Source organism: Pollicipes pollicipes, unplaced genomic scaffold (genome assembly GCF_011947565.3).
Source record: "Pollicipes pollicipes isolate AB1234 unplaced genomic scaffold, Ppol_2.1 Scaffold_7262;HRSCAF=8765_pilon_pilon_pilon, whole genome shotgun sequence".
NCBI lineage: Eukaryota > Metazoa > Arthropoda > Thecostraca > Pollicipedomorpha > Pollicipedidae > Pollicipes > Pollicipes pollicipes.
In genome coordinates, this window is record NW_023597055.1 from 24,514,015 (window position 1) to 24,534,998 (window position 20,984).

Consider the following 20,984-nt stretch of genomic DNA (forward strand, 5'->3'; position numbering starts at 1 on the left):
CTAATCGGTATTTGTGGTGTTCACCGAATGGTGCATCGGTCGACTTTCTGTCGTCCTGCCCCCGCCACCGCCTCTATTGCCGCTCTTTCCGCCGCCCCCTGCCACCGCCCCTATTGCCGCTCTTTCCGCCGTCCCCTGCCGCCCCCTGCCGCCGTCCCTGCCCCCGCTTCTTCCGCCGCCCCTGCCGCCGCCCCCGCCGCCGCCCCCGCCGCCGCCCCTGCCACCGCTCCTGCTGTTTGGTCTGTGGCTGCACGTGGTCGGAGGGGAGGGCTCGGCCTGTTCAGCCCAGCCGGACCACGTGTCGGCACGCGGCGTGACCCTCGCCCGTCCGTCCGAGCCTGTGGGGCCGGGACAGGCCCAGGGGCGGAACCACGGTTGGGCGTGGGTCCGACCAGCCCTCGGGCGGTCCGTGTCGGTTCCGCAGCCCGGTCCGTCCCTCCCCCGTCCCCCCCCCCCCCCGCCACCTCACCATGGTAATCGTCAGAGGGTCGACCCCCGGCCCGGTCCGTCCCTCCCCCCCCCCCCGCCACCTCACCACGGTAACCGTCAGAGGGTCGACCCGCGACCCGGTCCGTCCCTCCCCCCTCCCCCCCCCCCCCGCCACCTCACCACGGTAACCGTCAGAGGGTCGACCCGCGGCCCGGGTCGGCGACGCAGGTAGGCTAATGGTTCTGATGACACCGTTCTGTCCCCTGGTGGATTCGTCACCAGGGGGCCATCTGATGGTGCGTCAGCCCATCAGGTGGCCATCAGCCCATAACCGCCTGATGCCAAATGTGACCCGGCGGCCACATGATGGCAAACTTCGCCTGGCGCTCACATGACGGCACCACACTGGTGCTGTCTGTGGTAGCTCCACTCTTGGGCTGCCGGATAACTCCATTGGTGGGTGACCGCCTGAGACGGCTCTTCATCGTTCGTCATCATCTGGAGACCACGTGATGCCACTCGCAAAATAGCCTCGCCGCAACCCTAACCACCTGGCTGCCACGGGCGGCCGGCGCGACGGCTCGTCCTTCGGCAGCTTCCCGATGGCCCCATCGCCCGGAGCCGAGCGTGGCCGCCGTTTTTGCGGCACGGGTGCAGCCGCGTCCCCCGCTCCTCGGCCCTGACCGTGGGTGTTTTTGCGCCGCCTGCGCCTGACCCGGCGACACTGGAGCCACCCCGTCCGTCGCGGGCGGGCGCGGCGCCCCGCGCGAGGCGGGAGGCGCCGCGCTGTCCGCGGCACGGGGACCGCCCCCTGCCCTCCCCTCCCCTCCCCTGACCCGTGCCCGATGTCTGTCGGTGTTGTTTTACAGCCGGGGATTGTTTTGGGCAGCGCGCCGGCGTCGTGCCTTGTCAGCGGCAGTTGCGCTGGCGGCGCCTGGCCGGCGATTTGTCCCGCGCGGGCTTGTTGATAGGCGGCGGGTGCCAAGTGACCAGGGGCACACAGGGGACCAGGACCAGCAGCCCATGTGACGCTCCATGCTGCAGACCGGTGCCGCCGCGCAAACATGAGTTTGACCGCACGTAATGAGCGGAGGCTTCCAAGTCACAGCCTTGCGTGCTCCTCGAATGAAGTGCCCGGGGCGGTCACGCGACCGACGCGCCGCACGCGCGCGTGTCCTACCGCCAGCGCCGGTGAACCTCTGGCCGCTCTGGCACATCCCCGGAAGTGACCTCTGCAAGTCGCCGGCGTGCGCGCCAGCGGACCGCGGCTGTGCAGGCGCGTATCTGGGCGTGCTGCAGCGCCGCGTCCTCAGCCCTCCGGCGGAGCGCAGGTTGACGCGCGCCTCTCATCGCGGCGGTGCGTTACCCTGCGCAGCAATTGTGTTAGGCGCTCGCTGCTGTGGCGGACTTTGCGACGCGGCAAAACAGATGGAGTAGATAATAGAACGAAGGCAGCGGCTGGATCGGCGAATATCCGCCTACGGTCACACAGGCCGGTCCAAGAAAGAAAGCCTCCTCCTGCCCGGGAGAAAGGCGAACGTTTCAAAAAGCCAGACAAACCAGCAAGTGCTTAGGTTACCACCGTGACAAACTGCTGACAGCTCAGCGCCGTGACAGAGTGGTGACAGATCAGTGCCGTGACAGGCGCGCCGGCCGTGTCGCGCCGCGGCCTCAGCCGTGACCTGCTCGGCCTGACCCGAAGTGACCGGTCACGGTCGAGCGGCGCTGCCGCCGGCTGGGCAGGGCCGGCCGCCCTGCCGGTAGCAGAGCGGCGTGCTGAGGTCATCTCTCCGGGCGCCTGTCTTCTGTGGCAGCGGGAGCGATGCCGCGCCGCCACGGGTCGGACGGGCTGGCCCGCGGCGGCCGCGTCCAGTGTCCCAACAGGCGGCGGTATTAACATTCCGGGCGACGGCTTCAGGCCCCTGGCAGACGCGCCACCGGCGGCGAGGGCGCCGGTAACGGGCCGGCCAACCCTTCACCGACCGGGCGGCCGCCGCCGCGCCCGCCGCCGCGCCCGCCTCCTCCCAAGATGGATGACCACTCCTGCCCGGACGCGGCGCCGAACGGCGCGCGCGCGCGGAAGACAGGCTCCTGTCGGGGAATGTCGTAAAAGTGTCGGACGGTGCTACTGCGTTGGGTGATCGGGAGGGACTGGCGGCCGGGTCCGGCTGATGGGGGTCGTTTGGCGGGCCGTGTGCCGCGCCGCTCGCCAGGTCCAGCTTGATGGGGGCCGTTTGGCAGGCCGTGTGCCGCGCCGCTCGCCAGGCCCACCTTGATGGGGGCCGTTTGGCGGGCCGTGTGCCGCGCTGCTCGCCAAGTTTAGGCGCTCACGCTGCGGATGCGCGGATCTCTCGCGGATGGAAGACAGGCGCCTGAGGGCAGGGCGAGGGGCGAGGGGCGAGGGGCGAGGGGCTAGGGGCGAGGGGCGAGGGCGTGACGACCTGACCTCGGTGGCGAAAGGCGCGCGAATCGGGGGGGGGGGGGGGGAGGGGGAAGCGGATGGACGCTGTTGATCCCCACTGGCGAAACGCTGCGTTTGCGTTATGAATGAGTTATGAATGCAAAGGCTTTTGTGGTGTTGGTTTGAGGCGGTTGAAATGTTTGTGTTTGAACCGGCTGATGACAAGTTTTCAGTCTGTCCTGAGCGGCGCTGCTGCCATTGGCTCCTGTACGAGCATTAGGCGGCTTGTGGTGGCATTAGCCGGCGCTGGGACGAACGTCTCCGCGCCTGCCCAGCGCAGTGGCAGGGCGCGCCACCTGTCCCTGCTGGGCGGCCCCCGGAGCCCAGTCATGGCCGAAAGGCCCGGCTGCTCTCTCTTGAGGTCATCGGCCATGGCAGAGGTCCGCCGTCCGCAGGGATGTCGTGCGGGCGGCGCCAAAATGGGCGCCAGAGGGGGCGCCGCCGGCCACATACCCCTGTCCCGTTTGGTACGGCGGGCTCTCCGCCGCTGGCGACGCCGTAACCCCCCCCCCCCCTCCCACCCCTCCCCTCTGGTGGTCCGGAGGTGGGTCAGCTGTCTGAAGTCACGAACAGCGGACTCGGGAGACGACCGGGAGGACACTGATCATCGCTGGCAGGATTTGCAGAGAAGAGCGTGCTGCACAGCCGTCGGAATGAGCGTCCTCCAGCGGCGAAATATTCAGATTAGTGCTGCACAGCCGTCGGAATGAGCGTCCTCCAGCGGCGAAATGTTCAGATTAGTGCTGCACAGCCGTCGGAATGAGCATCCTCCAGCGGTGAAATATTCAGATTAGTGCAGCACAGCGGTCGGAATGGGCGTTCTCCAGCGGTGAAATATTCAGATTAGTGCAGCACAGCGGTCGGAATGGGCGTTCTCCAGCGGCGAAATATTCAGATTAGTGCTGCACAGGGGTCGGAATGGGCGCCCTCCAGCGGCGAAATATTCAGATTGCGCGGGCGATTAGATTAATTCAGATGAATGTTTATCTTTTCAGTAAGCTAATCAATTGCGTACTATTTTTTTATTAAAGATGCACAAATGATTCAGATATAATTGATTGAAATGATTCAGATTCAGATAAAATTGAAATTTTCGCGTCCGCCGCCGATAAATTGCACCGCATTATGCGTGCACGCTGTCCATTACATTTCTCTTCAATAGGGTGCAAATCTGAGCCGAGAAACGGCGGGCTGTATTTGTGTGTCGCGGCGCGGTCAGGGTCGGGCCTTCCTCACCAGTGGCACCGTGCCGGCTTGCGCTTTTCTCACCTCCTGGTATCGTGGTGCCATGTATCTTGTGCGTACCGCAGACACGCGCGTGCACGGGGTCGTTTGCGGCGACAGGTGAGCTACGAACGCTCTGCAATGACCGCCCGCCGGCGTGGTGTGTCGATCACTGGCGCCCGGTCTGACAGGCGATGATGCCACCGACTCGTCACCCCGAGCTCCAGCGAGCCTCTCTCCAGGACCTTCCTAGGGGGCCCCGAGTCCCAGCGGGCCTCTCCAGGGCCTTCCTGGGGCCCGAGCTCCAGCGGGCCCGCGTGGCGTGGTGGGCCGAGCGACCGTGCCGGTAACCGACCGAGCCCGCCGCCGGCGTTGTGACCGGCCGTGACCTACCGTCATCGGCCGTGACCGACCGTGACCGGCCATGACCGACCGTGACCGACCGTGACCGACCGTGACCTACCTCTCCTCCTCTGCAGATTGCCGGCCGTGCACGGACAGCGAGGTGCTGCTCAGCTACTGCACCAGCGATTTCGGTGAGTCGCCGCCTCGACCGCGTCGGCCGCCGCCGGCTGCCGTGCTGACCTGCTCTTACTTGCTGAGCCCTGCTCAAAGGTCGAGGACTAGGAGCTGACTACTGGACCGGGCTCCAGCCCAGGCGGGCGGGCTCCAGCCCGCAGGCTGCCGTCATTGATAAGCGTTTGGGAGTACTGGACCGGGCTCCAGACCGCAGGCTGCCGTCATTGATAAGCGTTGGGGAGTACTGGACCGGGCTCCAGACCGCAGGCTGCCGTCATTGATGAGCGTTTGGGAGTACTGGACCGGGCTCCAGACCGCAGGCTGCCGTCATTGATGAGCGTATGGCAGGCTCGTGAACGCTGCTTGTTTTCGTCAGTGACAAAGTTGACGGTGGCGACGTTGATGGCTAAAGCGAAGCAAAAACGGCGCGTGACCCAAACCGTCGTTTTCCAGCGATGCTCGAACGCATCCACCAGGAGGCCACCATGATGGAGTAACGTCGCGGTGGGGTGACTGGCGGAATGCGCTGTTTTAGCATGGGGCGTTCATCACGTCAGGTTTTGCGACTGGCGGTCGCGTCGTGTGTTTGTGCATTAGGCGTATGACGATGCATGGAGGGAACAGGCCCGAGAAGTTCCATATAGCTGGCTCAGCTCCCCAAGCATGTCCCGCGAGTGTCGGCTGGCGAATGCTGTCTGTGCCGCGATGCCGCAGGGCCCGTGCAATGGTGTGCCGTCATTACTTCTGTCATCACGTCATCACCTGTGAAATAGCACTTGGTCATTGGCCTCGTTTACGAAGCTCCAGCTGGAGATATGTGCTGGACCTTTTGGCGTTATGGCCAAAAGGTCAGCGCCCTCGGCTCCCACAGGTCCTGAATTCGATATCCGGTTGTTCCACGGCTCCCGCAGGTCCTGAGTTCGGTTCCCGGTTGTTCCACGGCTCCTGAGTGCTAACGTGACCACTGTAGTCTCGGACGGCTCACAAACGCGCTTCCCGGCCACGTGCGTCGCGTCCCGTAACAAAAACAGCGAGGCGGGCTCGCTTGCTCACGCGCTGCGGAGCCCCAGCGGAGCTTCGCGGCACGACCGCCAGGTGCGCCACCACCGGGTGTCCGGTCTGCGGACTGGCGTCCATACCCGCGCGCGGGCCGTTCTTGAGGATCCGGTCGGTGAAGTGTGCCCCGGACGCTTCACCGAAGAAGCTGAGATGGTGGTGTGCTGGGATAGTGGCGGGGCGGTCCCGGTGTCAAGCTTCGGACCCGCCGGCCGGCACGCTCAGCAGCTGTCGGGCTCGTAGTGGCGGATCGTGCCGTCTTGTCGCGGCTCGCACGAGATCTCGTGTTGTCTGCCTCGGCTGCGGAGGATTGTGTTGTCTTCTTGCAACTCTCATAGCATTGTGCCGTCTTCTTGTATAGTTCACGGACTGTGCTGTCCTTTCGCAGCTCTTGCGTGATTGTGCTGCCTCCTTGCAGCTCCCACACGTCGCCCTGTTGGAGACCTGATCGCCCGTTAAACACGTCGCCCCGTTCTGCAGCAAGCGGCGTTCCACCTGTGCCCCCCCCCCCCCCCCCGCCCCCTGCGAGGCCGCCCACAGCCGGGCGGCACCAACGCGGAAAAGCGGCCACCGAGCCGCCTTTTTACTGACCGTCTTCAGCTGCGCTGGACCGGGCCGCGGACGGACCGGACTGCCGCGCGGGGTCTCGCGTGTCGTGCCGGCTGCCAGCTGCGGCCGCGCCCGACCGATGGCCCGGCTGGTGTCCGCCCAGTGACTGCTCGGTGGCCGCTATGTGACCGCTCGGTGATCGCTCGGTGACTGCTCGGTGACCGCCCAGTAACCGCTCGGTGACCGCTCGGTGTCCGCCCAGTGACCACTCGGTGACCGTTCGGTGACCGCCCAGTGACCGTTCGGTGACCGCTCGTTGACAGACCGTTTCTGTCGGCAGTTGTGCGCGGCCAGATCACGGGCGTCGAGCACCACGACCGGCTGGACCGCAGTGCGCTGCTGCTGAGCGCTTCGCGCGTCATCCGGCAGACGAACGACATCTTCCGAACGAACGGCGAACTAACGTTTGGCGACGCGCCCGCCGGGGACCTGAGCAACCACGTTAGCGACCGGTACCGGCCCGCGGTGCAGTTCGCCGACAGTGCGGCGACGGCCGACACGGCTGTCAGGGGACGCGTGTACGTGCCGCGCCACTGTGGCGCGCACTCCGGCCGCGCCCAGTACCTGCTGATGGGGCGGCACCGGCTCGGCGTACCCATGGTCACGTGCTCGCTGGCCGTCGATGAGTGGCGCCGCATCCGGGCGGCCGCCGAGCGGTCGGCCACCAACGAGTGCGTGCTGGAGACGTAGGCGCGCGCCGGGACCGGTGACGCCAGCCGCGGCCGACCGGGGGCGGTGAGGGGACCGCGCGGGGAGAGCGGCGCGAGCGCAGGGCTCGTCTCCACGGCCTGCGATGTGATTGCTTCTTCTTATCTGTGCCGATGCTACGTAACCTTTGCTTATCAGTGCAAAGTGAAGACTGTGATATGCATGTACATAGTGCAATTGATGGATGAGAGCGTTTAGCGTAGCGGCAACGTTGGCTGGGTCCGACCGCTGGGGCGAGACGTCGGAGATAGAAGGCGTCTGGGCAGGGCTCGTGTCTGCCTATGTTCGCTTCAGTACTGCGTGCCCATTTCAGCGACAGCTGTGAGATTATACAGCAGTTACTGACCGGCTGCTGCGCGAGTCCCTCACCTACCCGTCAGCTGGTGAGGTTGACATTGCTCGCGTTGCTGGTCGAGCACTGCGTCAGGATACTTGTGATAGCGAAATCCGATGATACTTTGTTTTCCATTCAAGTGCCAAAACGACGGTGTAAAAGGTATGAAGTGCGCGTTGCTGATCTACATAATCGAATAACATTTGCGCTACGTCTTGGCCCGGCTGATATCCCAGAGCTTTTAACCTTGACCCAGTGCGGCGACGCGTTCCCTTCGTCACGACCCTGACCTCGGGTCAAGGGCATGTTGCGCTGCTGCGTGGAAAAACAGGGTACGTTTCATCGTCGCACTACGGTGTGGACTGGCGGCGTCTTTCCATGTAGCCCGCTCTTTTGTAGCCTAGGCGTCAGCGTCGCAAGCGTTTGCGGGGCCGTGAATTCTGATGTGCCAACGGCCCGGGAGGGCGGTGGTCTGGGGCTCGGCAAGGTCTGTGCACGCCGCCGCGAGCGGCCGTCAGTGCCAACTGTACATAGCACGGTGGCCAGCCCCGTCAAAGATTGGTCGTGGTCGACCGTCGTCGGCGTGAACACGGCGGCCCACATTTGTCCGGTTTGAGCCGGTTTTAGCTGGCACGCGCTGCGCTGGTGTGTGGTGGGCCTGACTCGGTAGACCAGCGGTCCATGTGACCCGGCCATGGATGTGAGGACCACTGACTGACTGTGCGCCGCCGACCGAGTGGCATTTGAGAGCCACCAGCCCGTGATCTCTGAGCGAGCCCGCTGCGTGAGAGTGTCATGCTAGCGCCGCGGTGTACAGTGAATATACCCTATACACGTACGGAGGTGGTGTTTTCCTGGCAGTCGAAAGTAGGCGAGCGCCTTATTGATTCCTGGCTATTCCGCGCCAGAGCGACGGAGCACAGCGCCTTGTCTCCTGGCGGGTCCGCGCCAGAGCGACGGAGCACAGCGCCTTGTCTCCTGGCGGGCTCGCGACAGAGTGACGGAGCACGGCGCCCTGTCGGCTCCTGGCGAACCCGTGCCAGAGCGGCGAAGGACAACTGCAGCCGAATGGAGACAGGGACTGCGGCCGGCTGGAGACAGTGACTGAGGCCGGCTGGAGACAGGGACTGAGTCCGGTTGGAGACAGGGACTGCAGCCGAATGGAGACGGGGACTGCGGCCGGCTGGAGACAGGGACTGCGGCCGGCTGGAGACAGGGACTGAGGCCGGCTGGAGACAGGGACTGCAGCCGACTGACACACGCGACTGGCCGGCAGGAGCCGACTGAATACTAACGCGGCATTTGGTGATAATGTGTTTTTGGATATTTGAGGCTAATCAGAATTTGTAGGCAAGCACAATGCATATATATATATATATATATATATATATATATATATATATATATATATATATATATAAAGTGTAGAGAGCAAACTGAGTTAAGTCAGATTAATTATTGGCACAAAAGTGTCCAGATCCGAGGCTCGACATGCGCGATCGTCTTCACGCGGACTGACACCACCACCAAAGATATCCGAACGATGGGATCGTTTTACCCCAGCCTGTTACATCAAGCGCTGGGGATTTGGACGTGCGATGCAGGTCCATCACGCGGTCTGTTGTGACTAGATATTTTTCGCGTTTTTATTAATATGGTTAGCATGTGACGTAATTGCCAGTTACCGGATGGTCTTTGCAGAGAAACAAAACAGCTGGTATGCGGGTACTGCGTGACGCCAATGACTTGTTTTGCAATGCAGCCGTCAAATCAGTAAATCAAGGCGACGACTCGCTTTTCCGGTACCTGCACACCATGTCAACTTTCAGCACCACCCACCCACAAACAGCTAGCGACATCCACTAAGGAACAGTGAGTTGCCATTCCGGGCGCCATAGCGCACACCATGACCATCCAGTGTCCTGGAATTGCCGACTTAAGGTGTAAAGCAACACCCTATGAGGAGGGCTTTTTCACTCCTTTTTCCCATATTTTATGTGAATTTTTTACTCCTGCCTGGCATTGTCTAATCGCACACGCCAAACCCCTATTTCGCTTTCTGAGGTTTTCAGGTGTCATTCAAAATCGACCTCACTTGAAACCACCAAGCATAAACGAGGCTCCGCAGAACCTGGAGACCCATGGCTATGTCCTGCCTCACCTACATCTGAATCATGTCTATGTATGCACAGAGCAAGGGCGCCAGGTACCTCCAAGCTCAAGAACCCTAGCGACCCCAGCCGCTTGCATGCATTAAGTTTGGTTTGTTTACAAAATGCATCACAATCTGAACCTGTGCGCCGAATGCAAGGTTTCCACGCATCCCCTATTTTTTGGGTCTCACCACTACACCACAAAAGCAGAGCCTGGTGCAAACACCAGCAAGGCATGGTAGATAATTTTACTCCACGTATTTCTTTTTTCCCAAGGAAACTTGACCACTAAATTGCATCACTCCCGAAATGCATGAGTGAAAAGTTCAAGAAACGTCTTCTAAATTAAACTTACAAGATGAATATCACCATTTGAGCACTTTTATTAACAAATTTGAAGTCAAATCAGCTGATAACGAAATTGTTCGAGAAAAGTACCAGTATTTATATTGATTTAGCTACTTTTGTTTTTCTTGGTACCATACCAGTGTATGCCACTTTATTCTTCCTTCCTTTTCGATTGTCTTTAGAGGCACCATCTGCTGCTTAAAATTTTGCCTAATTTCTCTGCAAGATGCTCCAACTGCAAACTTGTACGTATTTCATACATAAATTGGATTAATTCGCCAGCCGCCCAAACATGTTTGATATGCACCCAAGCGTGAACAATTCACAGGGAATGAAGGAGACAATTTGAAGCATGGAACTTATTTTTGCCGCCATTTTTGCCCTCTTTAACCTTCGGTTAACCGTTTTCTTGGTTCATGGCGGTGCTCAATAATGATAAATCCAAACCTTTCGAGTGTCTGATTCACCAGGCTACCTGGCAAGGCTATCATAATGCTGCCACATCAAGCCTTGGGACAGACATGACGCAGCTAGTACAGAAGCGTTTGATGGCGAAATTCTGCCCTCTGGAGATGTTTATCATGCACACCTCTTACTTGTTTCGCATCTTCATCTCGAAGGTTGGTGAGCATGATTGATATTTATATTTGGGGGGGGAGGGTGAGTCGGATGACTCTGTCTGCCAGCAGACCACGCAAAGGTCCTGAATTTTTGTTTTGGGGGGAGCAGGAAGGAGTCAGCAAGTCTCCTGTGGACCAAGAAATTGCTTACCTTACATGCTTTCAACACACGATTGGTAACCAGAGTTAGCTATTTTCTGGTTTGGTGCATCGAGTTTTGCCATAAGACAAATTATGATGCCACAAGGCATGCAATGGGCTTATTTTGTTCCATATTCTTGGTTATTTGCCGGAAGTTTCTTAACGTGGTCCCTCATGGCTGCTTTGACCAGATGTTTTCTATAGTTGTCATGGTTTGCTGACCGGCAAATGACTGTGCTGTATATATGCACTGTATATTTAACACAGGGATACTCTAAGCTGCATAGCAATTATAATATGAGTTAAATATTGGTATGTAACAAATAGACCACCCCATTTAAAATGTGAAGCCAGCATCTCAAACTTTGTCATTAAATATGAATAAGCAAGCCCAAATGGACGCATATCCCTGCAGCTGAAAAGGCAAGCAGCAATCCTGACATGGTCTTCTAAAAGTTATGTTATTTTTGGAGAACAGAGATTGTTTTGTGGAGCATACCCATTATGGCCCTTGACATAGGTTAACCATGACAACCAAAAGAAATTGTTCAAAGGGATTTAAAGTGTTTTTGATTTGTGCGTTGTCAACTTTGTCTGATGTTAACAGGCATACACAAATGAACTGAATGAAAATGCAACTTGAAACCAGCCAAAAACTAGCTTTAAATATCATGTTTTTATCACAAGAGCTGCTGTCAACAGACAGATGAGTTGAGATGATGTTCATCATATGGGCTACTCTAAGTTAGGTTAAGTTGGTCAAGTGCATGGCAAGTGGCAATAGGAATTGTGCAAGAATCAGCAACTCACGACTGCTGCTGTGATGCAAACAGGTTATACAGGATGCGATGATGTGAGGCCTCTTTAGGTTAGCCTTAGGCTACTTTCATATAAACAAGCATTGGTATTTTGTAAGAAACAGCGACAAAATGTTTGTTTTCCCAGACCCCATCTTAACAGAAGCCAGAAGTATGTCTATTGTGTTTGACTTGGTGGTGGGCTGATATGTAGGAGTCCACTGTTTTTTGTTGTTGTAGCGTTTTATGCTTGTTGAATATTCTGTTGTTATTTTGTTATTGAATTCCTTTGCTTCGTTTTGTTTTAAAAGTGTTGTGGAAGGGAATTGAAAAGTGCAGCATCAAATTATTGGTGTTAGAAATTTGTCATGCTCATAATACTGTCATGAAATTACTATGCTTTTACACGCGCCCGGTTGGCCAGCTAGATACCCTTCGCTCGGGTGAGGGGGGGGGGAGAAGGGGGGTGAGGTCAATTGGACCCCCCTCTGAGATCTCGGGAACTAAGAAAGCTAGAGACACCAAATTTACATGGTGTCTTGACCTGTACCTGAACTCACTTAGGTTAAAGTTTGAGCTTCCTAGGTCATGACCTGCAGGTCGAATAAGATAAAAAAAGGTCAAATTCCGGGTTGGTCTCCAAAGCGCCCCCAGAACCTAGGCAACTGTCTCTAAGCAAAAGGTCGCAAGCCCATTTGAGGTCATTGACCTTGTTTGACCCTTTGAAGGTTATGGTGACCAAATTGATACAAGACCTCTCTGCGTTTTGCATTTGAATAAGCGGCAAAGAGTACGCTAGGCAGTATGTTCCTAAAAAAAAAAACGTTGGTCCCGGGTCATCTTAGGTCAATGGCCTGTTCTGACCTCTAAGAAGTCAAAGGAAGATGTAGAATGCGGTTCCTGCTGTCAATGAATTCGAAATGAGCACCGGAAACTATCCCATACAGCAAGCCCTCGAGTAATAAATCAGGTTGGTTTTGGCCTTGGTCTGGCCATCATACCTGACCTTAGGTCAACGTAATTTGCTCATTCATTATTTGTGGTGCCTAAGAAAGCATCTCAGAGGTGTATGTCTTCGTCAAACACCCCGTTGTTGTATCAGATTGAACGATTCCCTAGAAATTGCCTTCACTGAAACCATGGGCTGGCTTTGACCTGTCATAGGTCAGCGACCTTACAAGGTGCATCTAAAATTTGTATGTCACACAGCCCGTTTTTTTTTTTGGTGTCCATCTGCATTTAGTTTTGATATTGTTTCTCGTACCACATATGTGTCACAAAATCACGCATCATTCCCTCTTTACATACCATTTGGAACGATTTCAACTGCATGGAGCAATACCGCAAAAATTGATACTCTTTTTGATGCCCGTATATTTTGGTCTTCTTTATATTCATTACATAAGAATGTACCAAAAACCTCCTGTCAATTTTTGACAGAATGCAGACGAAGCGTGAAGACAAAAGCATAAATGGGCTTAGGTAAGTCCCGAGGTGTGATTTCACATGGTCTGATCAACTCAGTGAAGGGAAATAACAGAAGCAGGCGGTTTCCAATATGTCAGAAATTTAGGTTCTGCTCACATTTGAACCAGCATTTGCACAGAGCGCATTGGCTTATTGTTAAGTTTGTTGGTGTATTTACCGGTTTTTTGGACTGTCAGTATGGCCTTGAGAATTCAGGAATGATTTGCGAGGTTAGATTATGAACTTTTTCGTCGTCTAAATTATGCGCTGCTGTTATCAGAACGTAATCAGACCGTTGTGCCGCGGCTAACGGGGTCATCACGCAGGTCGCACCAGCCGTGTAACTTTGGTCTGACGCCGACGCGCATGTTACACTTCTGGGTGTGTGTGAGAGGAAAACCACTGGACGAGTCAACAGCAACATGCACTTCAATCAAAAAGTGTGTGACCCGTTGCGTCATCGTTAACATCATATCTACTACCTGCCAATATCAGCAGGTCGCCTAGCGTGACACTTTCTCACGACCCTGCCATGCAGGAATTGCATGGCGTTTCCCCAACTGGGCAGCATGATAGGTCAAGCACTGCGGTGGTCCGCTAAGTAGCTAATGTTTACCGCTGATTAAGCAACGCGTAGTGGTAAACCCAACACCAACGCCATAGTACCCTTCCAGGCAACGCTTTTATCGCCAAATATACCTTTTTCGACAAAACATATTCTATGAATGAAAGACGAACTTTACCAGCTCTGTAGAATACATTCCTTTCTATCTAGACCAAGACCGATCTAAGCTTACGAGATGTAGACTTGACTTGTTATAAACGTCATGTGTGAATGTGGCTTCAAAAGCGTCAAAAACGGCCAGTTCCTTTTTTTGCAACACGTGTGCACGTGCCGCGTGTCACGTGGCGCAAAAACCTACACCAATCTGATGGCCCATTCTGTCGTCTATCTTGCCCCTGTGACCCCTGACTGACAACGTGTGTCAGGGACCCCGAAAAATGCAAATCGGAACATTTGGCTTGTTACAAACATCATGTGTCATGACCGTGTCTATGATCACCGCACTTTTAGGAGTCCATAACTAGCAATGATCAGACAATCGTGCACTTCAAAAAATATCAATGATGCGAAGCGCGTGAGAATAAACACATGGCAAGCTTTTCACGCTGCGCGCTAATATACAGCCTTGTATTGACACGTTTATTTCGTATGCTACGAATTCGTTCGAAAACATTGCGCGCCGCCTGTTCAAGTTGGCCACCTGATCAGAGTCCATGCCGCACAGCAATTGACAATCGTTTTTTAGTTGGTGAAAAACCGTTGCCATTTGTTCAGACATCTATTCCTCTCCGAAAAGTCTTCTGATGCCTGACGGAGTTGTTCCATGACCGGCCAGTCGCGGACTCGGCACTCCGCCGGTGACGCTGCATCCGCCTCACTTGCGTCGGGAGGCATCATCGCCCATTTTTTCCACATCCGACTTGATCGCTGCTGCGTCTGAATTCAGGGTGGCGGTATAAGCGTTGAGTTCGGCCGTGGTGATGCAGTCGTCGCCGTCGGTGTTCATGGCATTAAACACCTCCGTCAGAGTCAAGTGCGTGTGTCCTCCCACTCCCTCGGTAGTGGGATTAGCCGTGGCGGCCGCGACCAAGCACAGGACCAGGAGGCCAAGACAGAACATAATGACGGAAGTTGCTTGCGCTAGGTGCTGGCAAGGTGCTGAAGATACGTCACTCAACCACCGTCTTAAATACGACAGGAATGAGTCAACTGGAGGCAACAGGCTTCATTCGTTGGAGCAACAAGTGTGCTAACAGCTACGCACTTGGCAGCGTGTTACGTTCGCAAAACGTGTTACCTCAAAGCACGGTGCCATCTGTGAAAGTCCGCTGATGTTATGTGTTTCCTGTTTTTTGGCTTAGGAGATATATCGTTTTACGAATTAGGTTGGGAAAAAATTGTTTGTAGCTTGAGCTGCAGCCAGGTAGAGAAACACGCTATACCATGATGACCAACAGAACACCGCTTACGGCAGGCAGGATGCTCTGCTTCATGCGTAAGACAGAACTGATAGCTTTATTCCTTCTCAAATAATTGGGAAAAACGAGAGAAAAATTGACGACTAGTTCGGCCTCATGCCTTTGTCGGGATGATGATGGGCAGTTAATTTAAAATCACCTGACATTCAAGCACAATTTTTTATTTTTTTCTCTTTGAAGCAGCGAGCCACAGTTTTATGAGGTGACCAACATTCAGGGTATTATTGACGTAGTATGACGCAGTGCGGGTCGTGGGATCTAACTTGTGACCTTAGAGGACTTATCTCCTGTTCAAATGCGTTTATGATTGCAGAGGTGGCCCGACTGGAGACGCCCATAGCGATCCGCGACCAGCGCTGCGTGGGCCAGGTTGTCCCTGTTCGTCTCGGAGGGGGCTGCAATTGACGAGAAGTCGTCTGCCTATCCCACGGTGTCATTCACGCTCGCCTTGTCATGCTTTGTCGCTCGCATTCAGATGTGACCAGGACCCGAACTTCTGATATGTTGAAAGCCCTTTGCTTCTAATGTTTTCTTTGGCCGAATTGATTGACCATGAAATCAAAATCAATCCTCCTGCCCCAGGCATACATCCGAGGGTCGCGGCCGGGGGGGGCGAGGAGAGGAGTAATAACAATAATATTCGGAGAGCCGCCGGCGCAAGGACAGGCACGCCGGCGGGGCGGACTGTGTGGAGTGCCTGTGGCGATTGTCAAATGCAGAAGTGACTTTGGACGTACTGAGTGTACCAGTGAGCCGGAGGCGAGGCACGGAACAGCAAAACTTACATGTGCACAAAAATAGTTGCAAGCGGTGGGCCAATACGTCTCCTCATAGGCATTCCCTCTATCTGTCTGTAGAGGGGGTGCTAGAACGGATCACTACAACACTAAGGATGTTCCGTACCTCAACACTTTGCTCACGGCCCATAAGACTGGCAAAAAACTTTGTACTCCATACATCAAATACTCCATACATCTCCTGTATGTACTCCATACATCAAGTGTACTCCATGCATCAAATATTGCACCAAATACTCCATACGTACTCCAATTTTTACACCAAGCCAATCTCGGCACCTATCACCTTGCCCTTCACATTAGCTGACACCGTGAAAATCAAAATTGCGGTACTTCACGCACAGCCTTTGAGGGCACAATGCCTTGCCTCTAACGAAGCAGCTGCCAGAAAGGGATGAAACAAAATGTAATATTCACATCAAATGGATATTCACTTAGGGTGATTCAACAGAGTAAATACCTCATCAAAACATGCTCCAGACGACACAGACGACACACCCGCGATACAAAACGATGGAACCCATGTACAATTCAAGGTGTGTCGTCAACCACAAAAACGCATTAGAATAAAGCAAGAAGTGGCGCATGCAATAAGGAAAAGAAAATCTGCAGAACCCTTAGAGCAAAAATAGCTAATAGTTAAACAAAAGCTGATTCTCTAAAGAACCATTTTTGTGCTCTGTTCATAGAAGCGCCACCAGTATCAAACATGTTTCTTAAGTGATCTATCATGTGTTATGACTGATATGGGCCGTAAACAATCATGAATCTATGTTTTAGTGTAGACTGTTGATCATAGGTGGAAATAACACAAAGCTGCATGCTAAGCTGCATTCCGCACTTCTTAATCGGATTTACGCAGATAAAAACCCGTGTATTCATTCAGGTCCAAAGTTCAGCAACTCCTAACGCCGGCTCAGCTGATTCGGCATCAGTAGACGGAAGACAGATGTTGTTGAATGACCGAGCGAGGTTGTGGCGGTGGAGCAGGAAAGTCGGGTCACCACCACTTGTCGGCAGGCCACAGTCACCTCGGTCAGTGTGGACTTGGGAGGTTCTATGGAAACGCTTAGTTACGATGTTAGGTCTCCGTGCTATGAACGACTTTTTTGAAGTGTTGCCTTGGAACAGAACCAAAATATGGGCTATAATGAAATAGGTTTCAAAGTAGTACTGCAACTTCTCACCATTCAAAAGAAGTTAAGGTATTTGTAAAATGTGCAAAAATTGTGGAATCTCGTTTTTTACATCAATGTTGATACACCTTAATAGCAAGTGAATAACACTGACCTACGACAGGTCGACCTACTGCCCTACGGCAGTAGGTCGACAACGGAGTGTTAGATGAAACGAAACATCTCTAAGACACTTTTTAGGCAGCGCATCAATTGAGTAACCGAAGACCATTGACCTTGGGTCAGGTAGGGAGGTCGGCCCAAGATTAAAACCAACCTGTGTTATCGCTCTACGGCTTGCTGTATGAAGTAGTTTCTGGTGCTCACTTCGGAATGACTGATAAAAGAACCGCATTAGACGTTTTCAGCGGTCTTCTTAAAAGTCAGAATAGCTCACTGACCTAAGCTGACTCAGGTCAACATTTCGTTTTTAGGAACGTATTACCTGGCGTTAACTTTGCCGCTTATTCGGATGCAAAACTCAATGCAGTGTTCTATGATTTTCGTCACCATAGCCTTCTAAGGTCGAAAAAGGTAACTGACCTTAAATAAGCATGTGACCCTTTGCTTAGAACAGGTGTTTAGTTCCGGGGACAGTTTGAACACAAATGTGGAGTTTGACATTGTTTGGCACAAAATTCATGACCTAGGAGCCTGAAAATTTGACCTCAGTGAGTTTATTTACAGACCAACACACCCAGTCAATTTGGTGTCTCGAGCCCTCTGAGTTTCTGAGATCTCAAGGCGGTCAACTTGACCCCCACCCGAGCGGAGGGTATCCAACAAGCCAACCGGGCGTATGTCAAAGTGAACACTCACACAGCCCGTTTTTTGGTCTCCACCTGTATTTCATTTTGATATTGTTTCTTGTACCACATCTGTGTCGAAATCACGCATCAGCGTATCCTCAGGAAAATAAGATCTGAAAACGTCAAACCAGTCAACCAGGACAACAATATGCCAGTCACCACCTACTATCAAAACAGAAAGGTCACCCAAATCTTCGTGAAAAATAATCTAACAGCCAACTCTGACCCGGTGAAACGAACCAACGTCTTTTGCCAACTGCGTTGTGACGCAGGAGACTGCAGGTTTCTAAAGATATCAAACTACGTTGGTGTTATTACCACCCCACTTTCAAGGTGGTTGACAATGTCCTTGGCTGACGTGGCCCAAAAGAGCACGTGCGGAAAGATACGGCCGGAACATCAACCGAGACGGCCTCACCAGAAACACTGCCATCATAATATCATCAAACAGGAGGGAGCTTTGTGTTCTGGAAGCTGTCACGACCTAAACATCGTCACCGCTGCTAAACAAGTAAGTCCAACCCCTCAGGCACCCTTCACCTCAGTTAGGAACGATCGATGCCATCCGTTTATGGTATATCGCATGGTATGGTATATTCAGCATGTGTTTTGCCGCTTGAATTCCTATGCTTCTAAGAAAAAATACCGGCCACCTAAGGTAAATACTATAAAATATGGTGATCGAAATGAAGTTGATGAAACCTGATTGTTTTTACCTTACTGGTTATACCTACCTTTGATATGTGATCATATATTCGTCATTTCTATGCGGTATGCGTCGGCCTTTCAAAATGGAATATCTAATTTCGAAACTTAAGTAACATCAATAGACACCAAACATACGCGAGCTACTTTTCAATCTAAATGATGAGAAGAGAGCCATGATCAGAAAACTCGAGGAAGGACGGAAAAAAACTTATAAAATGTATTGACACTTAAGTCTTTAACAGCACTCCCAAAGAAGACAATTTGCTACCTAAATGTACCAATATATTTACATGTATGAATATATATATATATATATATATATATATATATATATATATATATATATATATATACATATGTATGCATATATTTATTTGCGTATGTGACAGGGTCTTAATTCGTGCTAGCTGGTAGTTGCTTGCATGCATGCGTGACGCCTGATGCCGAGTTACATAAATTTGTGTCCATGCACGACACGTATTTTTAAGATGCAATAGGATATAGCTGCATTGCATCTTAGTAAAAGTTTATGATTGCTCCTTGTATAATACATTGCATGTTGGTCATCTCATAAGACTTTGACTGGAGAAAAATTTTATTTTCTCAACAACAACAAATCAAAAATTGTGCATCATCAGCAGATAATTTTGAATTTATTTCTCAGCATTATCTCGAGCATGAAGCCAAAATAACTGCTCATTTTTCTCTTTCTGCTCTTGCTCATTTGACACGGAATAAAGCTATCCGTGATGCCTGCCGCAAGCGGCGTTCTACGGGTCATCATGACATAGCGAGTTTCACGACGAACGGCGCGGCTACATCGCGCCGTTCAGAAACCATTCGGGAAAAGCCGTCGGGGGGGGGGGGGGCAATTTGCCCCCCCCCCCACCGGAGCGCATGTTAATGTATTATGTTTCACTTTAATGGCCTAAGATGTTAGAAAACGAAATAGTTTTGTCAGGTTCCTGATATTACGTCCATACCAACTTGAAATAGATGTCTTTGTTTGATTAAGCATCAGTCACAAGCTCATAAGTTCCACCTTTTGTAAATTGATTTTTTCACTCCCGCACGGTATTTTTGCGATGCAATTTTTCACTCCCACCCTAGTTCAGAACCGATTCTAGCTCCCTGTGATCATCTGCCGCAACAGCCAAAATAGCTCGGCTCTGATGGATGTGTTTGGACAGCAGCGCCCACCAAGCTGTGCTTTACACACATTATGCGTTGCACGTCATGCTATATACTATGTGGTACACGAAGGTCACTTCACGTTCAATGGGCAAGACGCCATAGTTACTATCCTGGCTGTAAGAAGCATGGCCAGCAGCGGCATTTCAGGGACGAATGAACTAGCCTCCCGGTATCGGTACTGTGAACAGACCGAGTGCACGAGCCTTCCAGCATCGGTGTTGTGGACGGGCGCTACGGATACGTTCCGCAATGCCGAGGACGAAGGTAGGTCGAGCTGGGTCAGCGTAAAACCTCAGCATCACGCCCATCACTGCACCGACATATACTTTTCCCGACCGGTTTCCGATGATCCAGGACAAGATAACACAACCAACGTGAGACTTCGTCGACTTAACACTCATGTCCATGCGACCGGGTAGGTCCAAGAAACCGTACCATAAACTCAACAGCGAGAGTGATCTAGCCAAAGTTGCGCGTCATACTAATATTAGGACCCAAAAGCGATGAGATGGTCGGTACAGTTCTGGTATATGCACGCGCATACACATTTGCTACGTTTGTAACAGTTTGGGTGGTCTTGCACCTAATTTGCCGTGAGGTCCGTTGTTGGATTTGGCCAATTTTCGACCGGCTGGGCACCATCGGTCGGGATCTCTTGCACAGTGACATGTTCAATCACCAAGGCGATAGTATAATGGGCGCATGTCTCTGTGTGCGACATGCGTGCTTACGTACCATATATGGGCCGTTTTTGGCCGGTCTGTCATCTAGCCTGAAGGGAGCTCGCTTACTAGATATGCAGCAATCCAGCCGAAGTTACTTCTCATTGTGCTCCTGTTGGGCACAGAAAGCGATGAGACGACCGGCACACCGGACCGAAGCCGACTTTGCTTTGCTGGTGGTGTCTGACCGAAATATAAGCCCTTATGGACTCAGTGGGCCCCTGACCAGCGTGCAGGACCCCCCGGCTGGCATTGAAGTGCCCGGCCCTGTGGGCCAGGGGCCCTGATTGAGACCTCCGGAGGTCTTTTCAGGCCCCTCAGGCCCCCAAATCGGGTCCTAAGTCGTAGGTTCCGAGGGACCCAAAGGGCCCCTCGGAACATATGGAGGGGAGAGGCACGTGCCCCTGTGCCCCCTGCCTGCACTACTGCTCCCCTTAGAAGCCAGTTGCCGCCTACCAACACCTGTGCAACTTCTGTCCCGCAAAATGCTGTTTCTCGATAGCCGTGCCGTGCTGCCATTTATAGCAGCGAACGTGCAACTTTCGGCCCAAGGAGGGCATCGCTCGCCGTCGTCGTCAAACTCGTCCCGCCTTAAACGCTTGTATCGACATTTGCTTCTCTCGTGGAAAGAGAGGAGCTGCAGGTGCTGCTGAGAACCGCTTCTGCCTTC

General features: G+C 53.3%; 1 protein-coding gene across 1 annotated transcript in view; it reads left to right on the forward strand.

Annotated features, from left to right (window-relative positions):
• Positions 1-8,182, forward strand: part of LOC119113826 (meteorin-like protein) — a 31,843-nt gene extending 23,661 nt beyond the window's left edge. The window contains exons 3-4 of the mRNA XM_037238057.1: positions 4,594-4,650; positions 6,579-8,182. Of these exons, the coding sequence (XP_037093952.1) occupies positions 4,594-4,650; positions 6,579-6,988 (467 nt within the window). The 3' untranslated portion in view covers positions 6,989-8,182. The remainder of the gene's footprint in view (positions 1-4,593; positions 4,651-6,578) is intronic.
• Positions 8,183-20,984: the final 12,802 nt, after the last annotated feature.